Source organism: Dendrobates tinctorius, unplaced genomic scaffold, assembly GCF_039654945.1.
Source record: "Dendrobates tinctorius isolate UK_male_01 unplaced genomic scaffold, ASM3965494v1 ptg000038l, whole genome shotgun sequence".
Classification (NCBI taxonomy): domain Eukaryota; kingdom Metazoa; phylum Chordata; class Amphibia; order Anura; family Dendrobatidae; genus Dendrobates; species Dendrobates tinctorius.
In genome coordinates this window covers 5,789,589-5,809,899 of record NW_027361706.1, presented here as the reverse complement: position 1 = coordinate 5,809,899, position 20,311 = coordinate 5,789,589, and the positions used below count along the sequence as shown (strand labels likewise).

Genomic DNA, 20,311 nt, shown 5'->3' with positions numbered 1-20,311 from the left:
GTCCAAAAGTTGCTCTGGGACCATAGGACTCTAGTTATGACCTTGAAAGTAACATTGTATTTTCGATAGCCTTGTGCGACGTACCTCTTTTTCCGTCAACTCCGCCTGCAAACTGTTGACTTTTTCTTTTAGATCTTTGTTCTCTTTCTTGTAGTTTTCGATCTCTTCTAGTCTCTCTCTGTCATCTCGCTCCCTTTGTTCTTTTAAACGTTCAATAATTCTCTCCTAAAAGATTAAAAAAAAAGGAAGGAAATAGATGAAGTATTATCAGATAATCACTTCCAACAGTTTTGGTAGAACTGTCTAATCACAGGGCGGCAATTAGTGGAAGTGTATAGATTTTCTCAGTCGCTGAAGTCCTCCTTCTCTGAGCTAGTCACATATTACATGTATTCTAACCTTTCTCGAAAATGCGGCAGAACCAATACTGAATTCAATATTCATTTCTGTATCAATAAGTTAGACGTATGGAAGACGATATTCACAATTGACAGTCTTATTTCATAGCATATTGCAGGAAGTGAACATCTAAATGGCACAAATGTAATAAATAACTTTTCCGTGGCATACAAATGTAGCAGACCGGTCACACTAGACTGAAGATGAGCACTACTTACCACCAAGGACAAGGACCATACAGGAAAATGAAAAATTGGTGATATGGATAGGACCAGCTCACCATTGCATCACCCCCAGCCTTGTCTCAATGAGTTGCAGTTTAATCATACACAATTCATCTCCATTCATGGACTATATGAATGCCGCAAATAGCCGAGCGCTGTACTTGGCTGACTCCAGCAGTACTGGATTGAACTGAACAGAGGTGTGCATACTCAACCTCCAAAAGGCAGAGAAAAAATTAGCACTGCTGCGTCGACCCAACCTCAGAAAACATACCAAGAGGTCCAATATCACACCACTAAATTATGCCAATACCACCCCACATAGAACGGGTGCTCAATCCAAAAAGCCACTATGTAGAAGATCCAGGTGAAAAGAAAAGAAGGATGGCACTTGGAGCGCCCTCACGCGCCAGGGTAGTGGGGTACTCGGTACCGGGCCGGTTGATCTTCTCAACGGGAGTTGTCACGGCAGCAGTGACCCGGTCCGTGGCCCTGGGGCTCCATTGTAAAAGGGGGTTGTTCAGTGTGCTTATGGTGAAGAAAGTTTATAAGTGATTCGTGGTGCCACCCGTGGTGTTCGGCAATGAAGATGTTAAGCCAACGCTGCAGACAGATCCTCTGGGACAGATGGTGGGGTGCAGCAGTGATGCTATAGCCCTCCACAGGCAGGGCTGTAGTCCCAGGGCAGTGTAGGTGAAGTGACATGTAGATGGTGTAGTGTCAGGCGCAGGGGATGTAGTAGTGCTGAGTAGGTTGATGCAGGAATAAGTGGAGGACACCAGGGCATGTCGTTCCAAAGCTTTACTCACAGTCTGTTGAGGTACAGGTGCCCGCATCCGTGCTGTGTCCTCCGGGTCAGGAGCTCAATCAACCCCCAGGCAAGATGAAGTACTCCCTTCCAACAATCCGCCAACATGTGCCTTTTTTGAACGTCTCCTCTTATAGTGCCTTTAAAATGAAGTACTCCAGCACTGAGTTACACTGGGGTTCCTCCTGTCCGATGTTCTTATGAACTCTACTTGTACGGCAGACAGCTGTAGCCTGCTTCGGGAACTCCTTGCTACTAAGTTCCGGCTCACTATCGTTGCTGTTGTGCCCTCAAGTCTCGTGTGGGAATAAAGTGGTGACAACTTCTATTCCTCCGGTGTCTGCTGCGAGACCATTAGTATCCATACAACCTCAGGGACAGGACCCCGGCCTTGCGCTGCGAACTTGGGACGGGCTTTCCTCCAACCCTAATCCTTAGTCTCCTTTTCTCCTTACGTTCCGTCCAATCCTTTCTTTCATATGGAGAATCAGGCTTTCGTGCTAATGTCTCTTCCCTGTGCCAGCGGACCTAGATCACTGAGGTTGGCTGCAGCACTTCCTTCATCCATCCCGCTCAGGGGATCTGCTCTCTCTCACTTCCCTGTCAGACTGCTTGCCTGCCTGACTGACTGACTAAAATCCTCAACTCTTCCCGCTCTTTTGAGTGCAAACTAAACTCCACCCGCCTCCCAGCATGCTTCGTGTTCCAAGCAGGGAGCCACCAAAGGGTGCTTTGCTACACTACTATGTTGTGTGGGATGCAGGTGTTGGAGCGTGGTTAAGTGTCTCCACCTTACCTGGATGGTGGGGTACCACACCGCAGGAGGAGGTGCAGTACCTCTGTGGCGACTGAACCCTCAGGGGCTCCACACACTCACCATTCAAAAATTCAAGGATTTATTCAGGAATATGTAGGCATCGGCAAGGGAGAAATGTGCAAAGTATGGACTATGGCCGTTTCGTGCTGCAGCGCTTCAACGGGTCCTGATCTCAAACCTCCTCCTAATCTATATAGGGCCATGCATCAGCCCCCTTGTCACAATCCCTGAGTGTCCCAGCAGTCAGACTCCCAGTAGTCAGTAAATTATTGCTCTTTGAAATCTGTATATTGCAATGCTGCCAAAATCAGGGGGAATTTGTTAGTCTCAAGTGTATAGCTATCTTTAAGGTAAATTCACAAATTGCAGATTTATTGTCAGAAAAATGTTTTGACAGCAAGGGCAAGGATTTGAACGTGCATGTAATTCCCCTTATTAGGTCCAGATTACCCGTGATTATAAGCAGAGGTGTGCATTCTAAATGTAAAGTGGTTGTCCCATAAACAATATTTTTCATCTATCCACAGGAGAGGTAATAAATATATGATCACTGTGGATAAGATTGCTGTGACCCCTACGAGAACAAGGTGTCTCAAAGTCCCCTGTTTGAATGAAGTGATATTGAGCATGTGCGACCATTGCTCCATTTACTGTCTGTGGTCGCACATGCTCACTATCACTCTATTCACACGAGGGACTTTGGGAACCTTGTTCTCAGCATCCAGAACACCAGTGATCACACATTTATCATCTGTTCAGTGGATAGATGATATACATTGTATTTCTTATTCCAATGCATCAAGTCATACAGGGCCCTGTAGGTTTGGATTTCTTTTCCCCTTAATAATTAAGACCTTCATTTAAAAACTGCATTTTGTGCTTACTTGTGTTATCGTTGTCAAATAGTTAAAAATTTGTTTGGTGATCTGAAACATTTATGTGTAACGAACATGTAAAACGGCAGGAAATCAGGAAGAGGGCAAACACTTTTTCACATCATTGCATGTGTGTTTCAAGCAAATTTCAAAGGTTGCACACCTGTATACCTGAATGCCTGACACCACAGTGTCAAAACTAGAAGACCTGTGCTCCAGTGATGGTGGGACTTCCTTTCTCTATAAGAAGTGGGGTTATATTTTCTCATGATACATGAAATGGGGGCAGAAATTTCTCTCTCTACAGGAAGTGGGGATGGAACTTTCTCACTCTACACAAAGTATTGGTGGAATTTTATCCATAGAAAGTAGGGACAGAACCTTCTCTCTACAGGAAGTGGGGGCAAGACTTTATTTTTCTGTAGGAAGTGAGGAAAGAACTTTTTATCTACAGGAAATGCTTCCAGAACTTTCTCTACATGAAAAGGGGGGAACTTTCTTTACTTGAAGTGAGGGTGGCAATTTCTCTACAGGAAGTGGTGGCGGCACTTTCTTTCTTGCTGCAGGAAGTGGAGGCAGGACTTAAGGCCCCGTCACACACAGCGAGATCGCTAGCGAGATCGCAGATTTTGTGATGCATCAGTGATCTCGCTGTGTGTGACATGCATCAGCAACCGGCCCCCCGCCGGGTATCGCTGATCGTGCACAAATGTCCTGGGCCGTTTTTTGATCGTTAGTCTCCCGCTGGTCAGCGCGCATCGCTGCGTGTGGCAGCGGGAGAGCAATGATCAGCGAGGTCCCAGCGCTGTAAGCAGACGCTGGGAGCTGGTATCCAAGGTAAATATCAGGTAACTAAGCACGCGCGGTGCTTAGTTACCCGCTGTGTACCTTGGATACCTGCGTGCTGGTGTTGGGAGCTGGTATCCAAGGTAAATATTGGGTAACTAAGTGACGCAGCGTCCTCGCTGGTCCTGATCGCTGGTGAAGCTGCCTGTTTGGCAGCTCACCAGCGATCATGTAGCGAGGCACCAGCGATCCTGACAAGGTCGTATAGTTGTCTGGATCACTGGTGCTTCGTTTAGTGTGAAAAGACCTTTAGTCCTTACCATAATTGAGGAAGGTCCTTCTGTCTATCAAAGAAGTGGGGGCAGCTCTTTGTCTCTCTGCTACTTTACTCCTGTCCATTAAAAAAGCACAACAAAGAGGTGGGCTATCAGTTTAGTGCTGGCAATCCATTAGACTATGTCAGGAGTAAAGTATGCTGGGAAGTGGTGAAATAAGTAGCGTACTTTAACAACTTAAAAGGTTAATCCAATCTTCTTCAGGATTGCACAGCTCCACAGCCTCCCAACTTCCTGATTGCTGTGGGGCGGGTGTTCCTGACTAACTGACAGCTCAGACCATTATCACACTGCTGGCCATAACTACGCTCCCGATGCTACTATATGAGACAGCTTTGGTTCTGCGGCACTAGGAGTGCAGTACATCTGATTATGGCCTGAATGAGGCGCTAACAATGTGCTCAAGTGATCACAGCCAGCTTTCGTGCAGCTCTTCCAAGCACACTAGAGGACAGCTTGTAAGCAGTTTACCTTCGGTCAGTTGGAAATTAAATTTAAAAAAAAAAAAGATTGTGGGAAAATGCATCAACATTGTTGAGTAAATTCCAAAAGTTGCTTACTTTTGCATGCATTTTGCAAATGTACCTGTAAGGAGGAAGACCGGGCTGTGGGTACCTGCATTGAGCCGAGGCCAGAACTGTCGAGGCTGCATCCCATGTTGCCCGGGGAAAGGAATAGGTGACCAGACAGGCCCCACAACCCGGAAAGAGGGGGAGCGCGTGAAGCGGAAACTAAGCCGAAAGTGCGCAAAGTGTCAAAGTTTCCCACCATCAGGAAGAATGCAGGAGGGTGAGCAGGGAGCTCCGCACCCTGAGCTTCAGTGCTGCGATGTACTGCAGCTGACATCTCAGGGGTCATTCCAGCGGGACAGTGAGTGTAGAGAGCGCCGTGCGCCCAGTGACAATTAAGACCGCGCATGTGCAAAGAAGCATGGGCCGGCTACAGGACACTAGGTTGCGGTCCCCTCTGACCGACAGCACACATCAGCCCACGATTGATTCCGGGATTGCTGCAGCTCTCTTTGTTTTGGCTGCACAGGCTTATGGACTAGGGGCTCAATGGGTAAAACCGGAGACCGCCCGTTGCTGCTAGAAGTTGGACCGTCATTTGTGGGACCCCATCTGCAGACACTACCCCGGCCGTAACCAGTGCTACAACCCCCAACGGATCATCTGCGGCTGAGGAACCTAAGGACATGATAAGTTTGATAATTGGACTGTTGTTATATTACATTTTCTCTTTTCAACTTAACCTGGAGGAGTTTTTCTATTGTGCCAATTAAATTGTTATATTGTTAACCCTTGCGCTGCCTTCCTTTGCGTCACTGCATCCCGTAACCTGCTTACATACCCATCTTAGAAAATGGAAATAATAACTTTTTAAATCATTTGAAAGGCTTCATCTGTGGTAGAGAAGGTGTTTGTCCAATGGAGTCTCCGAGACTGGATTTTACATCCCAAAATTTGTTTTGACATTTTCAGATGTAAATAGCCTTTTTGGAGAGGAAGAGGACAAACTCTAGAGCTAGCCTTTTGGGCATCACTAGATAGTAGCAAATGAAAGTACTTAGAACAACCCCTAGAAGGAGCTCCCCCCATTGTAGTTATTTCTCAGAAAAAGTGATCAGGTGATCCCAGTAGTGGCAGCATGTGGCACTACTCACAACAAAAATTTAAGTTTGGGCAGCGGAGCCTCAATTCCTGTTCTTCTGTTTATGATCGTCCAATAGATTACCTTTTCAGAAAGGGCCTCTTCCAAAGTTACAAGCGCAGTGTCCGTATTACTGGAATCTGTCTGGAGTGATTTCACACGATCTTTCAGATTTCCAAGTTGCTTGTCCTTGTCTCTTAGCTGTTCTTGTAGATTTTCAATCTGTAACCCAAAACAGTGATAAGATGGAAAAAAAGTACGACAATACTTAAAACTAAACAGGTTAATTATTCAAAAGACAAAGGATTTGTGTCTATATTATGGTTGTGTGTCACACAACTTTATCAAGTAAGATTCACTAGTGGGATTTTTTATGGATTAAACGTGCGCTGCCAGACCATCATTCCTCACAAGTTGTGTGCTTGATATATTTATTTCCCAACGCGTTTCGAGGTCATAAAAACCTCTTCCTCAGGGGATGACATGTCATCCCCTGAGGAAGAGGTTTTTATGACCTCGAAACGCGTTGGGAAATAAATATATCAAGCACACAACTTGTGAGGAATGATGGTCTGGCAGCGCACGTTTAATCCATAAAAAATCCCACTAGTGAATCTGAAGATTTATGGCCACAGCGTGGTCATTTGGATGTGCAGCAAGCTGACCGTGTTTCTTTATGCCTGTTACTCTCCTATATACGGTGAGTATATTTTATTGTTTGAATTCTTGGTTTTTTCAGATAAGACCCTATTGCGCTTTTTTCCTTGCAGTTTCAATTATTCTAACTTTATCAAGTAAGCATAATTTAATTGACAATTGTTATTCTCAGATAAGACCCTATTTGAGCTCCTAGTTTCTCAAATATTGTAGTAGTGCTCCTATCTTCAAATACTGTAGTACAGCTTCCATTCCCGTATATTGTAGTACTGCTCCTGTTCCCAGGTATCATAGTAATGCTCCTAGCTCAGAGTATTATAGTTCTGCTCCTATTCTCAGGTATCATAGTACTGCTTTTATCCGAGCGTATAATAGTGCCGCTCCTATCCCAGAGTATTATAGTACTGCTCCTATTCTCAGGTATTATAATACTGCTTTTATCCCAGAGTATAATAGTACCGCTCCTATACCAGAGTATTATAGTACCGCTCCTATCCCAGAGTATTATAGTACTGCTCATATTCTCAGGTATTATAATACTGCTTTTATCCCAGAGTATAATAGTACCGCTCCTATACCAGAGTACTATAGTACCGTTCCTATCCCAAAGAATTATAGTACTGATCCTATCCCAGAGTATTATAATACCGCTCCCATCACAAAGAATTATAATACCACTCCTATCCCAAAGTATAATGATACCGCTCCGATCCAAGAGCATCATAGTACCGCTCCTATCCCAAAGAATTATAGTACCGCTCCTATCCCAGAGTATTGTAGTACCGCTTCCTATTTTCAGGTATTACAGTGCCACGCTTATCCCAGAGTATTGTAGTACTTTTTCCATCGTCAAGCATTGTAATGCCGCTCCTATTCCCAGGTATCATAGTACAGCTTCTATCCCAGAGTACTGCAGCAGCGCTCCTATTCTCATGTATTATAGTACTACTCTTATCCCAGAGTATTGTAATACCACTCCTATCGCCAAGTATTGTAGTACAGCTTCTATTCATAAATATCGTAGTACCGCTCTTTCCCTGGGTACTGTAGCACCGTTTCTATCCCTGAGTATTATAGTACTACTCCTATTCCTGAGCACCATAGTACCACTTCAATCCTTGAGTATTATAGCACCACGCTTACCGAGTATTGCAGTACGGCTTCTATCTAGTTTGTAATATGGCATCTTATTTTTTGTCAGTTTTTGGGTTTTCCGTCTTGACATTTCAGAGCTTTTTTTAGTGCCACTTTCAATTACAGTCCTCTCTGATACAGAAGAACTTGTATTTAGGGAGCAACCAATATAATTATTGCAGAATTTATCTTTTTTTTTTTTTTTTGCACACCAAGACTTGTGATATCAGCCTTCAGTCGTCAAGTAACTGAGGTACACGATGTTATCACACATTTTCTAGGCGCAGACCACTGATCGGCCAACACTGAACCCACCGGGCTTAGAGCCAGTGTTCATCCTTTAAGTTACGGACAGCCATAAAATTTTTATAGAGGAGAGATACACTTTTTAAGGGATTAATGGGGTAATCTTTCCTGGACAGACATAAAGAGTTGATTTTACCTACATTGCTGCCAAAGGGCAAATGAAAAATTCCGACAATCCCATTGAAATCAGTGGTCTATCCCCTATAATGTATGGACATGCTGGGTCCTCCTGACATTTTTCACTCTGGAGAACACATGAACAGGGGGCACCTCCTCTATTCATTCAGAATGATCTAAAAGGATATTTTAAAAATGGTTTTATCAAAAGAACAAACCATTTAACCATTGCAATGAATTGGGAAAAAAAGAAAGTTTCAACAAATACAAAAAAATAAAAATAAAAAAAAAAAATCGGAAAATCCCAATACTGCTGTTTAGTGATTGATCTATAGGCATGAATGTTTCCAGTGTTCCAGTGACATGTGTTTAACAAAGAAGAAGGAGGACGAGTAGATAATGAACAGCAAATTACCGTCTAACAAGAATTTGGTTACTGTACAGCAGGAACATATCCCCGATGTACATAACACACAAAGGGGGAAGGTGATTGAAATCAAACCAGGCTGCCAGCCCCCGCTCCTGCAGATACAAGGAAATCAAAGTCATCTTGAGTCTTGTCTTTCAAGGTTCTGGAACAAAAGCGCAGACTGGGAATTCATAGTCTTAGGAGCGATGTGTTTCATTACTAAAATAGAATATATACCTGCTTTATTCAAAAGTATTAGCAAGATTTACAAGGTAGGAAGAATGCCAACTAGTCCTCCTCCTTTTAATTGAATGTTTGTGTTCCAAAGTAACGATACAATTCAGAGGTCAAGCTTCTCAGAAAAAAATGAAAAAAACATGTTTCTCCTTAGTCAACACGCGGAGGACTAGAAGACAATAGGATTGTGCAACCAAGTAAGAATTATATATTTGTACATCAATTTCAGGAAAATTCTCAATTTGGGCTAAAGCTGGCCATGCATCTTAGGCCCGGGTCACACTTGCGAGTGTGATGCGAGAAACTCGCGCATCAACACCCGGCACTGCCGCCAGCACTCGGACCGGAGTGTGCAGCAGCTGCATGTATTTCTATGCAGCTGAATGCTCCGATCCAGAGTGCCGGCGGCAGTGCTGGGTATTGATGCGAGAGACTCACGTGAGTTTCTCGCATCACACTCGCAAGTGTGACCCCGGCCTTAGATGTATTTTGGCATGGCTGATAATTCGATCAATCATTCAGTTGACAGCCATCTCAGTCAACACTCCCATACACAGGAGCGCCAGCCCCTTTTTTTTGCTTGTGCTTCGGGGAAGGGCTGTGGGGTAGAGTCATTGGCTAAGAGGGCTCATCCACAGCCCCTCAGCTGCCTCTGTTGTATTCATCAGCTTCTTCATTTAAATTTTTTGGTGGCGCCGTCTTAGCTGTGGTTGTCGCTCACGCAGATTCAGCAGGTAGCAGTCTTCATAAAAATGGTACCAGCGCATGCGCAGATTGAACTACGGCGGGCTTCAGGTACATGGTGCTGGAAGTGGCATATGCGCAGAATGAGATTTCAGCTCGCTAACAAGCCAAAATTTCATTCTGCATATGTGCCACCTTCCGGTGCCATGTTACTGAAGACCACTGGAAATCGATCGGTGCATGCGCTGATGCCATTTTCATGAAGACCACCACCAACTGAATCTGCAAGAGCGACATCCACAGCTAGGATGGCGCCAACCCAAAATGTAAACGACGAAGATGATAAATACAATGAAGGAAGCTAAGGGGCCGTGGCTGAGTCCTCTGACCCGAACACCCTACCCACAGTCCCGTCCCAAAGCTCGAAGGGATGATGAAATCAAAATTTATCATGATGATTTAACATAAACTAGGCTGCAGATTTTTACACTAAAGGTTTGGATTAAATCAGTATCAAAGCACCATCCTGCCCATACCTTTAGTTTAACATGCATTTTCCCGCTTGACAGGTTCCCTTTAAGCAAATTGAAGTATAGGCTTTTGAGCTGAAAAAAGCTTTACAAAATCATCTGAACCTCATACGCAAAAGCTATTTTCAGGAAGGCTGGGGTTGCTGAATAAAAGAAAGTCAAAATTGCTGGACGAATCATCAACAATCTTAAAGAGAACCTGTCAAGTCCCCCATGCCCTCCAATCCAGCGACATTCATGTTTGTATGATTACACTCCCTGTGTAACAAACCTTGCATTATGTAATTCAGTTAAATGCTTTTAAAAAGCATGTTTCCTAAGCTAATGAGGGCTTTGACCAGTCGATGGGGAATTAGTTGCCTCAAACTAGCCAGCCCTCTTTCCATGTTATCGCACCCTTGTGGGCATGATAACATAATTTGCACAAGCTGACCTCATCGCCAGCTCATGCAAATATCGCTCATTTGGAAAGCGTCACTGCGTCTCTGAAGCTGTGTGTACGATTTTCAGCTTCGGAGGCACACTGCGCATGACCGGAAGACATCTTCTGAACTTCCAGTCATATGCAGTTCGCCTCTGAAGCTGGGAAGTGTTGACAGCAACAAGCGTAGATGGAATGAAGGACTTGTTACAGAGTGTCAAGATATAAAGATCGAACATGGGACTCCGTCTCAACACGAAGAAGACAAAGATCGTTACTATTGCCAGGAATGCCAGGACTCATTTAGGATGGTTGACGACGAATTGGAAGTTGTCAAAGACTTCAACCCACTTGGATCAATGATCACTTAAAATGCAGCGACGACACTGGAAGTCAACTGGAGAATAGCTATGGGCAAATGAACAATGAAGTCACTGGACAAGGTCTTCAAATCGAGGAACATTTCACTGGCGATGAAAACATGGCTCGTACATAGTCTGGTCTTTTCTGTGGTTAAATACAGATGTGTAACCTGGACAATAAAGAAACCAGGGCTGAAGAAGAATCGATGCCTTCAAAATGTGATGCTGAAGTAGGATGTTATCAATACCATGAATGGTTGGAAGAACAAACAAATCAATCTTGGAACAAATCAAGCCAGATATGACACTTGAAGCGAGGATCACCAAACTATGACTTGCATACTTTGGACACATCATACAAAGAGAGCAATTAATAGAGGACATCATGGTTGGAAGATTAGAAGGAACAAGGCGAAGAGCAAACCAGCAACCTGATAGCTTGATACTATATCAAGATAATGATGGAGAAGACCCTGGCAGACCTATCCAGGCTTGTACAAGATCGATCTTCCTTCATCCATCAAGTGGTCGTGGCTTGAGATCGAGCCGAATGCCATTAAATTACATACAGGATTTTTTTTAGGCTGAAAACAAACTTTAAAAAATCAGAACCTGAGCTCAAATCATTAGTTAACTAGATGGCTTTGCCATGATAAAAAATATATTGAAGGTTCTCATGGAAAAACAATGTCTCCATGGAAATTCATTGTGTTCTACGCTTTGCGCAAGAATGGAAACACAGAATCTGATTTCTGTTGGACTTAATAATTTTTAATAGCTTAAGTATCTAAAGTGGCGAGTGACAACTACCATATGGTTTCTGCAGTGATTATTTTATTCATGAAGGTTTCTTGTATTTAGTCAGCGCTTATCCAATATATTACAATGATACATTTTCATCGCTTGTTTAATATTCAGACACCACTCCCATTCTCTTGTGTTACAGGATCAGCCATGCATCCTGCTTTAACTTCCCTGTAAAGAGCATTCTCTTCTAATCGACACCTCCTTTACAAAGAAGTACTTACAGGGCACAATACATCAGGATTACCATTATCCCATCAGATTCCACCTTTCACAAATGACACAGGATAATCCAGGGAGAGGTTGACTCACTTTCCGAATAAGCTACCTAGCTCCTGCCAGTTGGGCCATAGAGTCTATACAAATATGTCTAATGCCCATTATATACACTAAGGACAAAGTATGAAAATCATGAAGTAATAGCAAAAAAAGGAGGAAAAAATATTCATATAAATTCTGGCAAGTTTGTAGACATCTAAGCAGGACTGTGGAGTCAGAGTCGGTGTCCATTTTGGTGGAATCAGAATAAAATGGACAGACTCAGACACCTAAAATATGTAATAAATTGGGTACAGGAGTACAATGCAGGATGTGCTGTAAATATTTTCAAAATAATTTGAGAAAGTTATAAAATGTCCAATAAATATCTGTTCTACGCCTGATCTAAGGATCTCGGCTTTGAGTGGAGATGAATCTGTGCTGCACTTTATGTACCTGCTCAGTAGTGAGGCAGTGCGGTGGAGTTGGAGTCGTGGAGTCGGAGTTGGAAGTCAGGGAAATTGAGGAGTCGGATGTTTAGTTCCATAGACCTGTATCTAAGGTCATCGGCACTAGTAGATGAAAGCTGAAGTATACATGGATCCACTCCTTGTAAAGCAAATGTTGTGGGGCTACAGACTTACTTTTATGTTAACATTGTTTTGTAAAGGTCATTTCTACAACCAGAGATCTTGTAATTGGGAGGAGTATTTTAAAGAAAGTTCTTCACCATGAAAATGTGTTATAGGGTGGGGACACTGAGAATATATCTTGTTTTGTGAGAAATTACTCAATACAACTTGTAATGGAATTTGTAATATAATAAATCCCTGCTTTTTCTATGCTTAGAAATCAAGTGAGTGGTTGAATCAGAGAGTGATTTAGAGTTCCACTGAGTGGGACCACTCACTACACTCATAAGTCCTAAATGTTCAGTGTGTGGTCCAATCAGTGACTGATTTGGAAAGCCACTAACTGGGGCCACCCCTGCTGGGCTCATAAATTCAGACTGTCCATTGGGTGGTCCAATCAGTGACTGATTAGGAGTGTCACTGAGTGAGACCACCCAACTAGACTCATATGCCCAGAATGCCCAACCAATGACTGGATTTGGAGTGCCACCGAGTGGGATCACCCACTGGACTCATAACTCACAATCTCCAGTGGGCGGTCCAATCTGTGACCGAATTGTAGTGCCACTGAGTGAGACCACCCACGGAGACAAATGCCCAGAATAAATAGTCCTCTCTTTCGGCTTTATAACATGCACACCGCTAACAGCATGTTTAGTGTTAAAGATATGCTGTAAATTTCAATATGATACCGGTTTCTGTTGTACAATGCCCTGTTCCCACCCTAAAAGTACCATATACAAATTCAATGTTATTAAAATGGTAGATGGGAATCAAAAATCAAAGTGTGTTAGGCAATTTATAGTTTAGTCTCTCTACAGAATTGATTTAAATCTGGTCACACTTTTAAAATGATTGTCTGCTGAAAACATGCTACTATCACCTATCCACAGTCCAACCACTGGACCTGCATCTATCAGCGGGAAGGAGAACATTAATCCTCATTAGAATGGAGCATCAGTGCACATGATCAGCCTGCACGCCAGACATTCCCTATGGTGCTGTCTGCTTTTTCCAGCAACCCCATAGCAAATGAATGGAGCAGAGGTTGGGCATCTGACCGGCCGCTCTATTTTGTTGAGGGGATATAAGTTCCCCTTCGAGGATACTATGTCCCCATTCCACAGACCGATGCTGGCACCTACCTATCTGTAAGTTATCACCTGTCCAAAGGCTGATTCTTCTTGTATAGGCCGTACATGGATTAGTTTGGATAGAGTAAAATATAAACTATGTTTGAAATGTTTCATATTGCTAAAAATAATTCTGTAATTAACCAGGATTGAAAATTGCCAATGACTCTCAGCACGTTTTGCACTCTACATGTGAGAACTTGAAAATTGTCTAATTTCTAGACTCGGCGCAAGAAGAAACCGCTATTTTCTGTGTCAAGATATCACTGGATCAAGTATCAAAAGTAGTTTGGAGGTCCTCCTTCCTGTGCTCAATGGTCCACCCCCTTATTTCCACCACCACAGCAAGTTCGGCTCAATACACAGCCTACCTTTTTCAGTTCCAATATTGCTTTTCTCACCTGTGACGTCAGTCGAAACTCACAGACCCCAATGCAAAATGTCCAACAGGGCCCCCAACTATTATGGGTATTTAACAGTATTGGTCTTCACAAAGAGACACTTTTGGGCCCAAAAGGCCACAGGGTCCCGGTGCGACTGAAACCACTGCACCAACTACACTTATGATTGTACTCTTAGCCTTCACCCAGTTGGCCACAGTTAAAAAAAAAAAAAGCTGGTTAGGTGACTGGAGATCGCTATAGAAGCTGAACTAGGTGGACCGATTAAAGGGAATATTTCACTGGGTTTTTGTCACCCAATCTGAGAGCAGCATGTGTAGGGACAGTGATCCTGATTCCAGCGGTGTATCACTTATTAGGCTGTTTGATGAAGTTTTGATAAAAAAAACTTATCTGCTGCAGATCTAGCAGTTCTCTGAATACTGAGCTCTGTATAACTCCACCCACATCACTGATTGGCAGCTTTCTGTATATACTGTGCATAGGCAGAAAGCTGCCAATCAGTGGTAGGGTGCGGGGTTTTATAGAGCTCATGACTATAGAGGACTACATGGCAGTAGGGTTACTAGCCATGTAGTGATAACCTAATGCTGATAAAACTGTGATTCTATTGAAAAAAAACAGCAAGCAGCCTAGTAAGTGACACATCACTGGAATGAGAGCCTCTGTCTCTACATTATGCTTATCTCAGATTAGGAGGCAGAAACCTGTTGATAAATTCCCTTTAAGAGGCCAAACTTGCCCGCAGTCCTGCCAGCAACAGCGTGTGGCAATGACCACAAAGTAGAGGACAGCCAAACCCCTTTAGTTGCATGCTCTTCTAACATTTCGATACAAAAAAGGGACCGAGTCCGCTATTGGATTCATGCATTGTGACCCGTGGAATTCTATAGACTAGAAAGAAGCCATAAGGCCTATGTGAAAAGAGTCTTAGTATGGTTTGAATTTACACACCTTGACAAAGAAACCATGTCAAAAATTTGCAACAGAAGGTTGGTCAACCAATTTGTCCTCGTCTGTAGAATCTGGCACAGCACAATTAAATCTTGTTCTGCAAGAGTTTTTCCTACAAACATCGATTCCGCCAAACTTCAAAAAAGTGCTAATCTTGTCACTCTTCTGGCGTCTGTCTCAGGAATGTTTCTTAAGAATTCAGAGGATTAGAGGAGATCGCACCTGCAGACAGACACTATAATTCGACAGAAACCTAAGTTCTCAAAAGGAAAATTGCCTCCATTATCCGTCCTTAAGCTAAAAACTCAAGAATCTGGAAATTGCTGCATCAGAACCAACGCATTACAGAAAAAGCAAAAAAAAAAAAAGGGGGGGGGTAGAAAAAAAAAACTTCCTAAAATGACACGGTGGAAACAAATCTGCAGAGATGCTTTCAGAGACAACAGCTAACCCTTCTGAGAGGTTAAATCCATCTAAGGTTTGTTGCTCGAATATCTCTGAAGAATTACACTTCTTCGCAGATGTTTATGTTACGTTCTCCTAGGATTGGAAATTCGACATCTCTTGTCATACAAGAGGCTCCCTCTGCTGCCAAGTAATGAGAAGCTCTCGCACAACCACAAACCACCCACAATTTGTCAAAATTGCATACAGTATAATAAGAGAATGGACAACCCCAGGCGCACAGTTGCTCAGACTGATTGACGAGGTAAGCTATCTGCTAAAGAAGATCTATCACCAGAACAAACGTCGTATCCGGAAGAAATATGGCTGCACATGGGTCACCAAGTACAGTAATAAGTCCAGCAATGCTAATTTTCATTCCTGCATTATCTGCTTAAAGGGAATCCATCAGCAGGACCAACCCTCCTAAGCCATCTTCATGGACATGTAGGGCCAGAAGAGAAACAATAGGTACAATAGGTGGGTCATCTGTTCTCCTGATGGAGATCTGAAAGAATGGTCTAGGATACAAAGTCGACTTGATACGGTTTCATTATCAACGCGTTTCAAAGTCTTCAGATTGCTTCGTCAGCATATAACCAGATGCATGAGATATATACTGTATATACTGGTTAAATCCTGATGAAGACGTCTGAAGACTGCAAAACGCTAGGTATGTGGTTATATCCTGCTCCTCAGCTTCTTCCCTATATAGAGGTGTGTAAGTCATAGAAAGAGGAGTAAAATGATACCTTGATATCTGCAATCTGATGTAAATAATGATCAGATTTAATATGTAAATATGCTGTTGAGATCTATGGGCGAGACATAGATCTCCCTGAGATTCTGCCATCACAGCTTAGTTTAAAGGAAATAGGGTTTTACCAATGTGAGACATGTAGATCAAGAGAGCAGACGGTCAGTCATTACAGGTCTCACACCGGTAACTCCCTCTTACATTTAAAATACGCTTTGGAGGCAGATTCCCAGGAAGATCTATGTCCAACCCATAGATCTTAACAGCTCCTATATGCATTAAGAAAAAAAGTGAATTTCTCTGGAATAAGACATCAGATTGCAGATATCAAAAAATCATTTTATTCAGCTTCCTATGACCTACATGGCAATATAGACGGCTTAAGAAGATTGATCCTACTGACAGGTCTCCTTTAACAAATTGGTGCAGATTGTGCAGTATGGTAAGGGCAGAGTCTTCACTGCACATCATGAATATCTCCAAGAGTTTTAGCCAGATGTGTGCCAGAATATGGGATACTGTACATTTGGGTGGTGCACAGAAAAAAAAATGTTTTTGTTTTTTCAAACAGCTGACTGAAGATGGGTGTCTCATCCTTTCACAGAAGTCTGATTTTTTTCATGTTAAAAAGATTACTTCCTTTTGGAGTAGATTTTTTTTGTATATTCTTTTTTCCCCCATGAAGTATTGCATAAAAACTATTATCCCACTGATCTTCATTAACTGCACATCGTCCAACTCACCAGTACCCTACAGGTTACTTTTGATGCAGGTCCGGTGTATGCTGACAATGATCCATGGAAAACGTATGCTCATTAGATCTCTTCCAGAATGAAGAAAGTTCTCGTATCAGTCAAACCAGAGACTCCTCCAAAAAGAAGAAACGCCCATTTGTATGCACGCTCCCACCTAGATAATTAAAACATCCTCCTCTGTGGCCTCCCATTTTCACTGTGGCCTCCCATCTAACACTCTTGCGCCACTTCAATCCATCCTTGCTTTTGTTGCTCAAATAAAGAGGACTGTCATAAAGGAAAAATTCAAATCCTTAAGGCCTCTTTCACATATCAGTTTTTTGCCTTCAGGCGCGATCCGGCTTTTTTTTGTAAAACCGGATCTGGCAAAATGCAATGCCGGATCCGGTTTTTCCCCATTGACTTGCATTAGCGCCGGATCGTGCCGGATGGCATTGCGTTTCATCCGTTTTTTGCCGGATCCGGCAACTTGTCTCATTCTGGCGTCTGGAAAAAACTGCTACTGTAAAGTTTTTTGTCTCCGGCGAAAAAGCCGGAAGCGCCGGATCCGGCGCTTCCAGCTTTTTGCTACAATGAAAGTCTATGGGCGCTGGAATGCGCCGGATCCAGAAAAAGACGGATCCAGCCACCGGATCCGGTTTTTTTAAGTCTGCGCATGCTCAGATCCAATTGGCCAGCCGCCAGGAACAGAGACGGATCCAGCAAAAAACCGGATCCGTTTCTACAGTTCTCCAAAATTTATGCCGGATCCGTTTTTTCTAAAAAAAGCCGGATCCTGCCTGACGGCAAAAATCTGATGTGTGAAAGTAGCCTAAGACATCTCCAGGGAGGGGACATGCCCCCCTCACAGTAAACACATGAGAAAGAGGGAAAACTACCTATAACTGGAGAAATGCTGACACTGCAACTTCCTTTAAAATTGGACTAACAGCTCATCTCTTTTTTGAAGAAAGGATCTCCTGGGGTGACCAGATGGTTACAACACAAAAATTCTCTGGGAAACAGACAACAAGGCTAAGTTTTTTTTTTACACAGGGAAGTGTAGGGGCTGCATTTGTTCAAAGGAAGAAGAACCCTGAGTTCAAGTGACTTTTCTAAGACTATGCCAGACTTCATGTCTCCCCATTGTCTAGATATGAATATTGGGGTTTTGAATCAATTCAATACCTATAGAATATAGATTTTCATTGTCGTAGCGAATGGACAGACATGACTCATTATCTCACACAGTCATGGGACCACTAGAACCCCTCCAACTTAATAACTTTCCAATAGATGATGTGCACCAGGCCATGTTTGATGTCTATGTAACTGTAAAATCATGATAAGAAATATGACATCAATATCTACCACCTGAAGCCCTCAGGGCTGAAAATATCCTGCAAGTTGGGGAACTCATAAAATTCTAAACAGACCCAGCACATCCCACAATCCACTTCCACATGAGCTCATGAAGGGGAGGTATGTGGGCGTAACCTTGAGCTAATAAAAAAGCAGTATTTGGGACTGTATCATTTGTCAGTCTTTGGAAGACATAGTTCACTGTGGGTTCTGTCCATTTTCTTAATCAGAGTACTTCCCTCTGTTAAATTCGGAGCCATTTCCGTGACCAGATTTAGTAGTTTATATCATATTGTTTGTTCTCATTTTGTATCATTTGTTATATTTTTTTTTATAAACGCAGCCTATCTTTCTGGATTAAATACATAAAATATAATAGCTCTGTTCCTCTTGTTCTGTAAACCGCACCGCTGAAGCCATACGCTACCTGTAACAGATGTTCAATTAGCTTGTATAAATGATTGGTGGTGGCAGCTAATAGTTCTTTTGTTATTGCGGAGCTGGCAGTGACCGTACCTTGGTCTATATATCTATATGATGCATTGAATTCAGAAGTCTATACACCATACGCTCAATGTTAGTTCCATAAAAACCAACCTAGTTTTAGAAGCAGCCGTGGTCTTGTTCATCACTTGTCAGCCAATTGCGTAACTGTCCTGATGATTGGAGGCAGCAGAGTTGCGTTCCATTGACCATTGGTGGCACCAGTGGGATCTGCGTGGTAACAGTGGAGGGATCTGAATGGCCCTACAGAGGTGTATCCATGACAAGGACCTTTCATCATTTTTTTTATATTGAACTTGACACACTGTGTAAAAGTTGCTGCAGAGCAGAACAAAATATTTTTGTTTTATTTTTAATTTTGCCTCTCTGTGGCAGGGATATTAGTAGTCAAAGTATTTGTTACTTAATGTTCAATCAGCACTAATGTAGTGACCAGAAAAAGCATTACTAATGTATGTTCTTTGTCATGTGGTGGGTGTGTTCTCTATCCCTTACATGATTGCATTTGTGACAACAGTTTCCCGTCTTGCCTTGGGAGGAGGTAAATTATTTATTATGCTGCCCTCTCCTGCCTTGCTTTGGTATTACAACCTGTAGTACTATGCTGCCCTCTTCTGCCATAGTTTGGCATTGCAACTTGTTTTTCGGATTTGAAAATAAGTGGCAGTTGGAGGTGTGCGGGAGACTGAAAAGGTTGTGTGTTGTGCGGTTTTGGTGGGGAGAGGAGGTAGGAAATTGAGGCTCCTTGTCTAGGACAAGCAGGTAGTACAAATAGTACCCGTTTTGGAGTGCCCCGCGTTTACAGCAACAGATCCGATTAAGGTCAGCTAATCCTTCCCCTTCACGCAGCACAGTTAGTCAAATGAAAAGTTAATGTCATCCTCCCAAGACCGGGACCGAGAAAAGGCTTTGACCGACGCAATGTGTAAGGAAAATTGTATCTGCTATCCTTGACTGTTATATGGAAAAACATAAGAATTGTTACAAGTCTTCAGTAAAGTTCATCTTTCAAGTTTGCACGGGACCCCTGGTGTATGCTTCTTTCATCCGCGGCCTCATACCTTGCGGGCATCAACATAACTCTCAGTCTCATATATCTGTCAACTCCCCCCTTTATTAATTGCCACCTAACCTAGAGATTGTTAGCGCCATCGGAGTCACCGTGACTGAACCACCCTCCGAGGTACTAGGCCCTGCATCCCACAAGGCAGTGCGACACTAACAGGTTGAAACTTTGTAAAGACACGGCCCATAGACAAATGGAATGGCAACATCCAACTTACCTATACAATTCCAAATAAAATACCAAAGAACTATGATCCCGCATTGTTATTTCATAAGGAATACAAGACAGACATGTCTAAGCGGATTGCTCAATTTTAATGGCTTTATTAGAAATGTGCAGTAAAAATAAGTTGTTTCAGTGACTTTTTACATTTAGCTGTCACGTGTATGAGGAATAACACTAGGTCTGCCATCATTTCACTTGTATTTTGCATTTTTCTCCAGTTTTGCAGGCTCCATCTCCAATTTTCAGCTGTCTTGACCTAGCGGGTGGAGACTAGCTTCTATTATTT

General features: G+C 42.9%; 1 protein-coding gene across 7 annotated transcripts in view; it reads right to left on the bottom strand.

Moving 5' to 3' along the window:
• Positions 1–20,311, bottom strand: part of ERC2 (ELKS/RAB6-interacting/CAST family member 2) — a 1,295,684-nt gene that overhangs the window by 885,520 nt on the left and 389,853 nt on the right. For all 7 annotated transcript variants that reach the window (XM_073574140.1, XM_073574143.1, XM_073574147.1 and 4 more), the window contains 2 exons: positions 5,979–6,116; positions 85–225 (listed from right to left, as the gene is read on the bottom strand). In XM_073574140.1, coding sequence (XP_073430241.1) covers positions 85–225; positions 5,979–6,116 — 279 coding nt within the window. The remainder of the gene's footprint in view (positions 1–84; positions 226–5,978; positions 6,117–20,311) is intronic.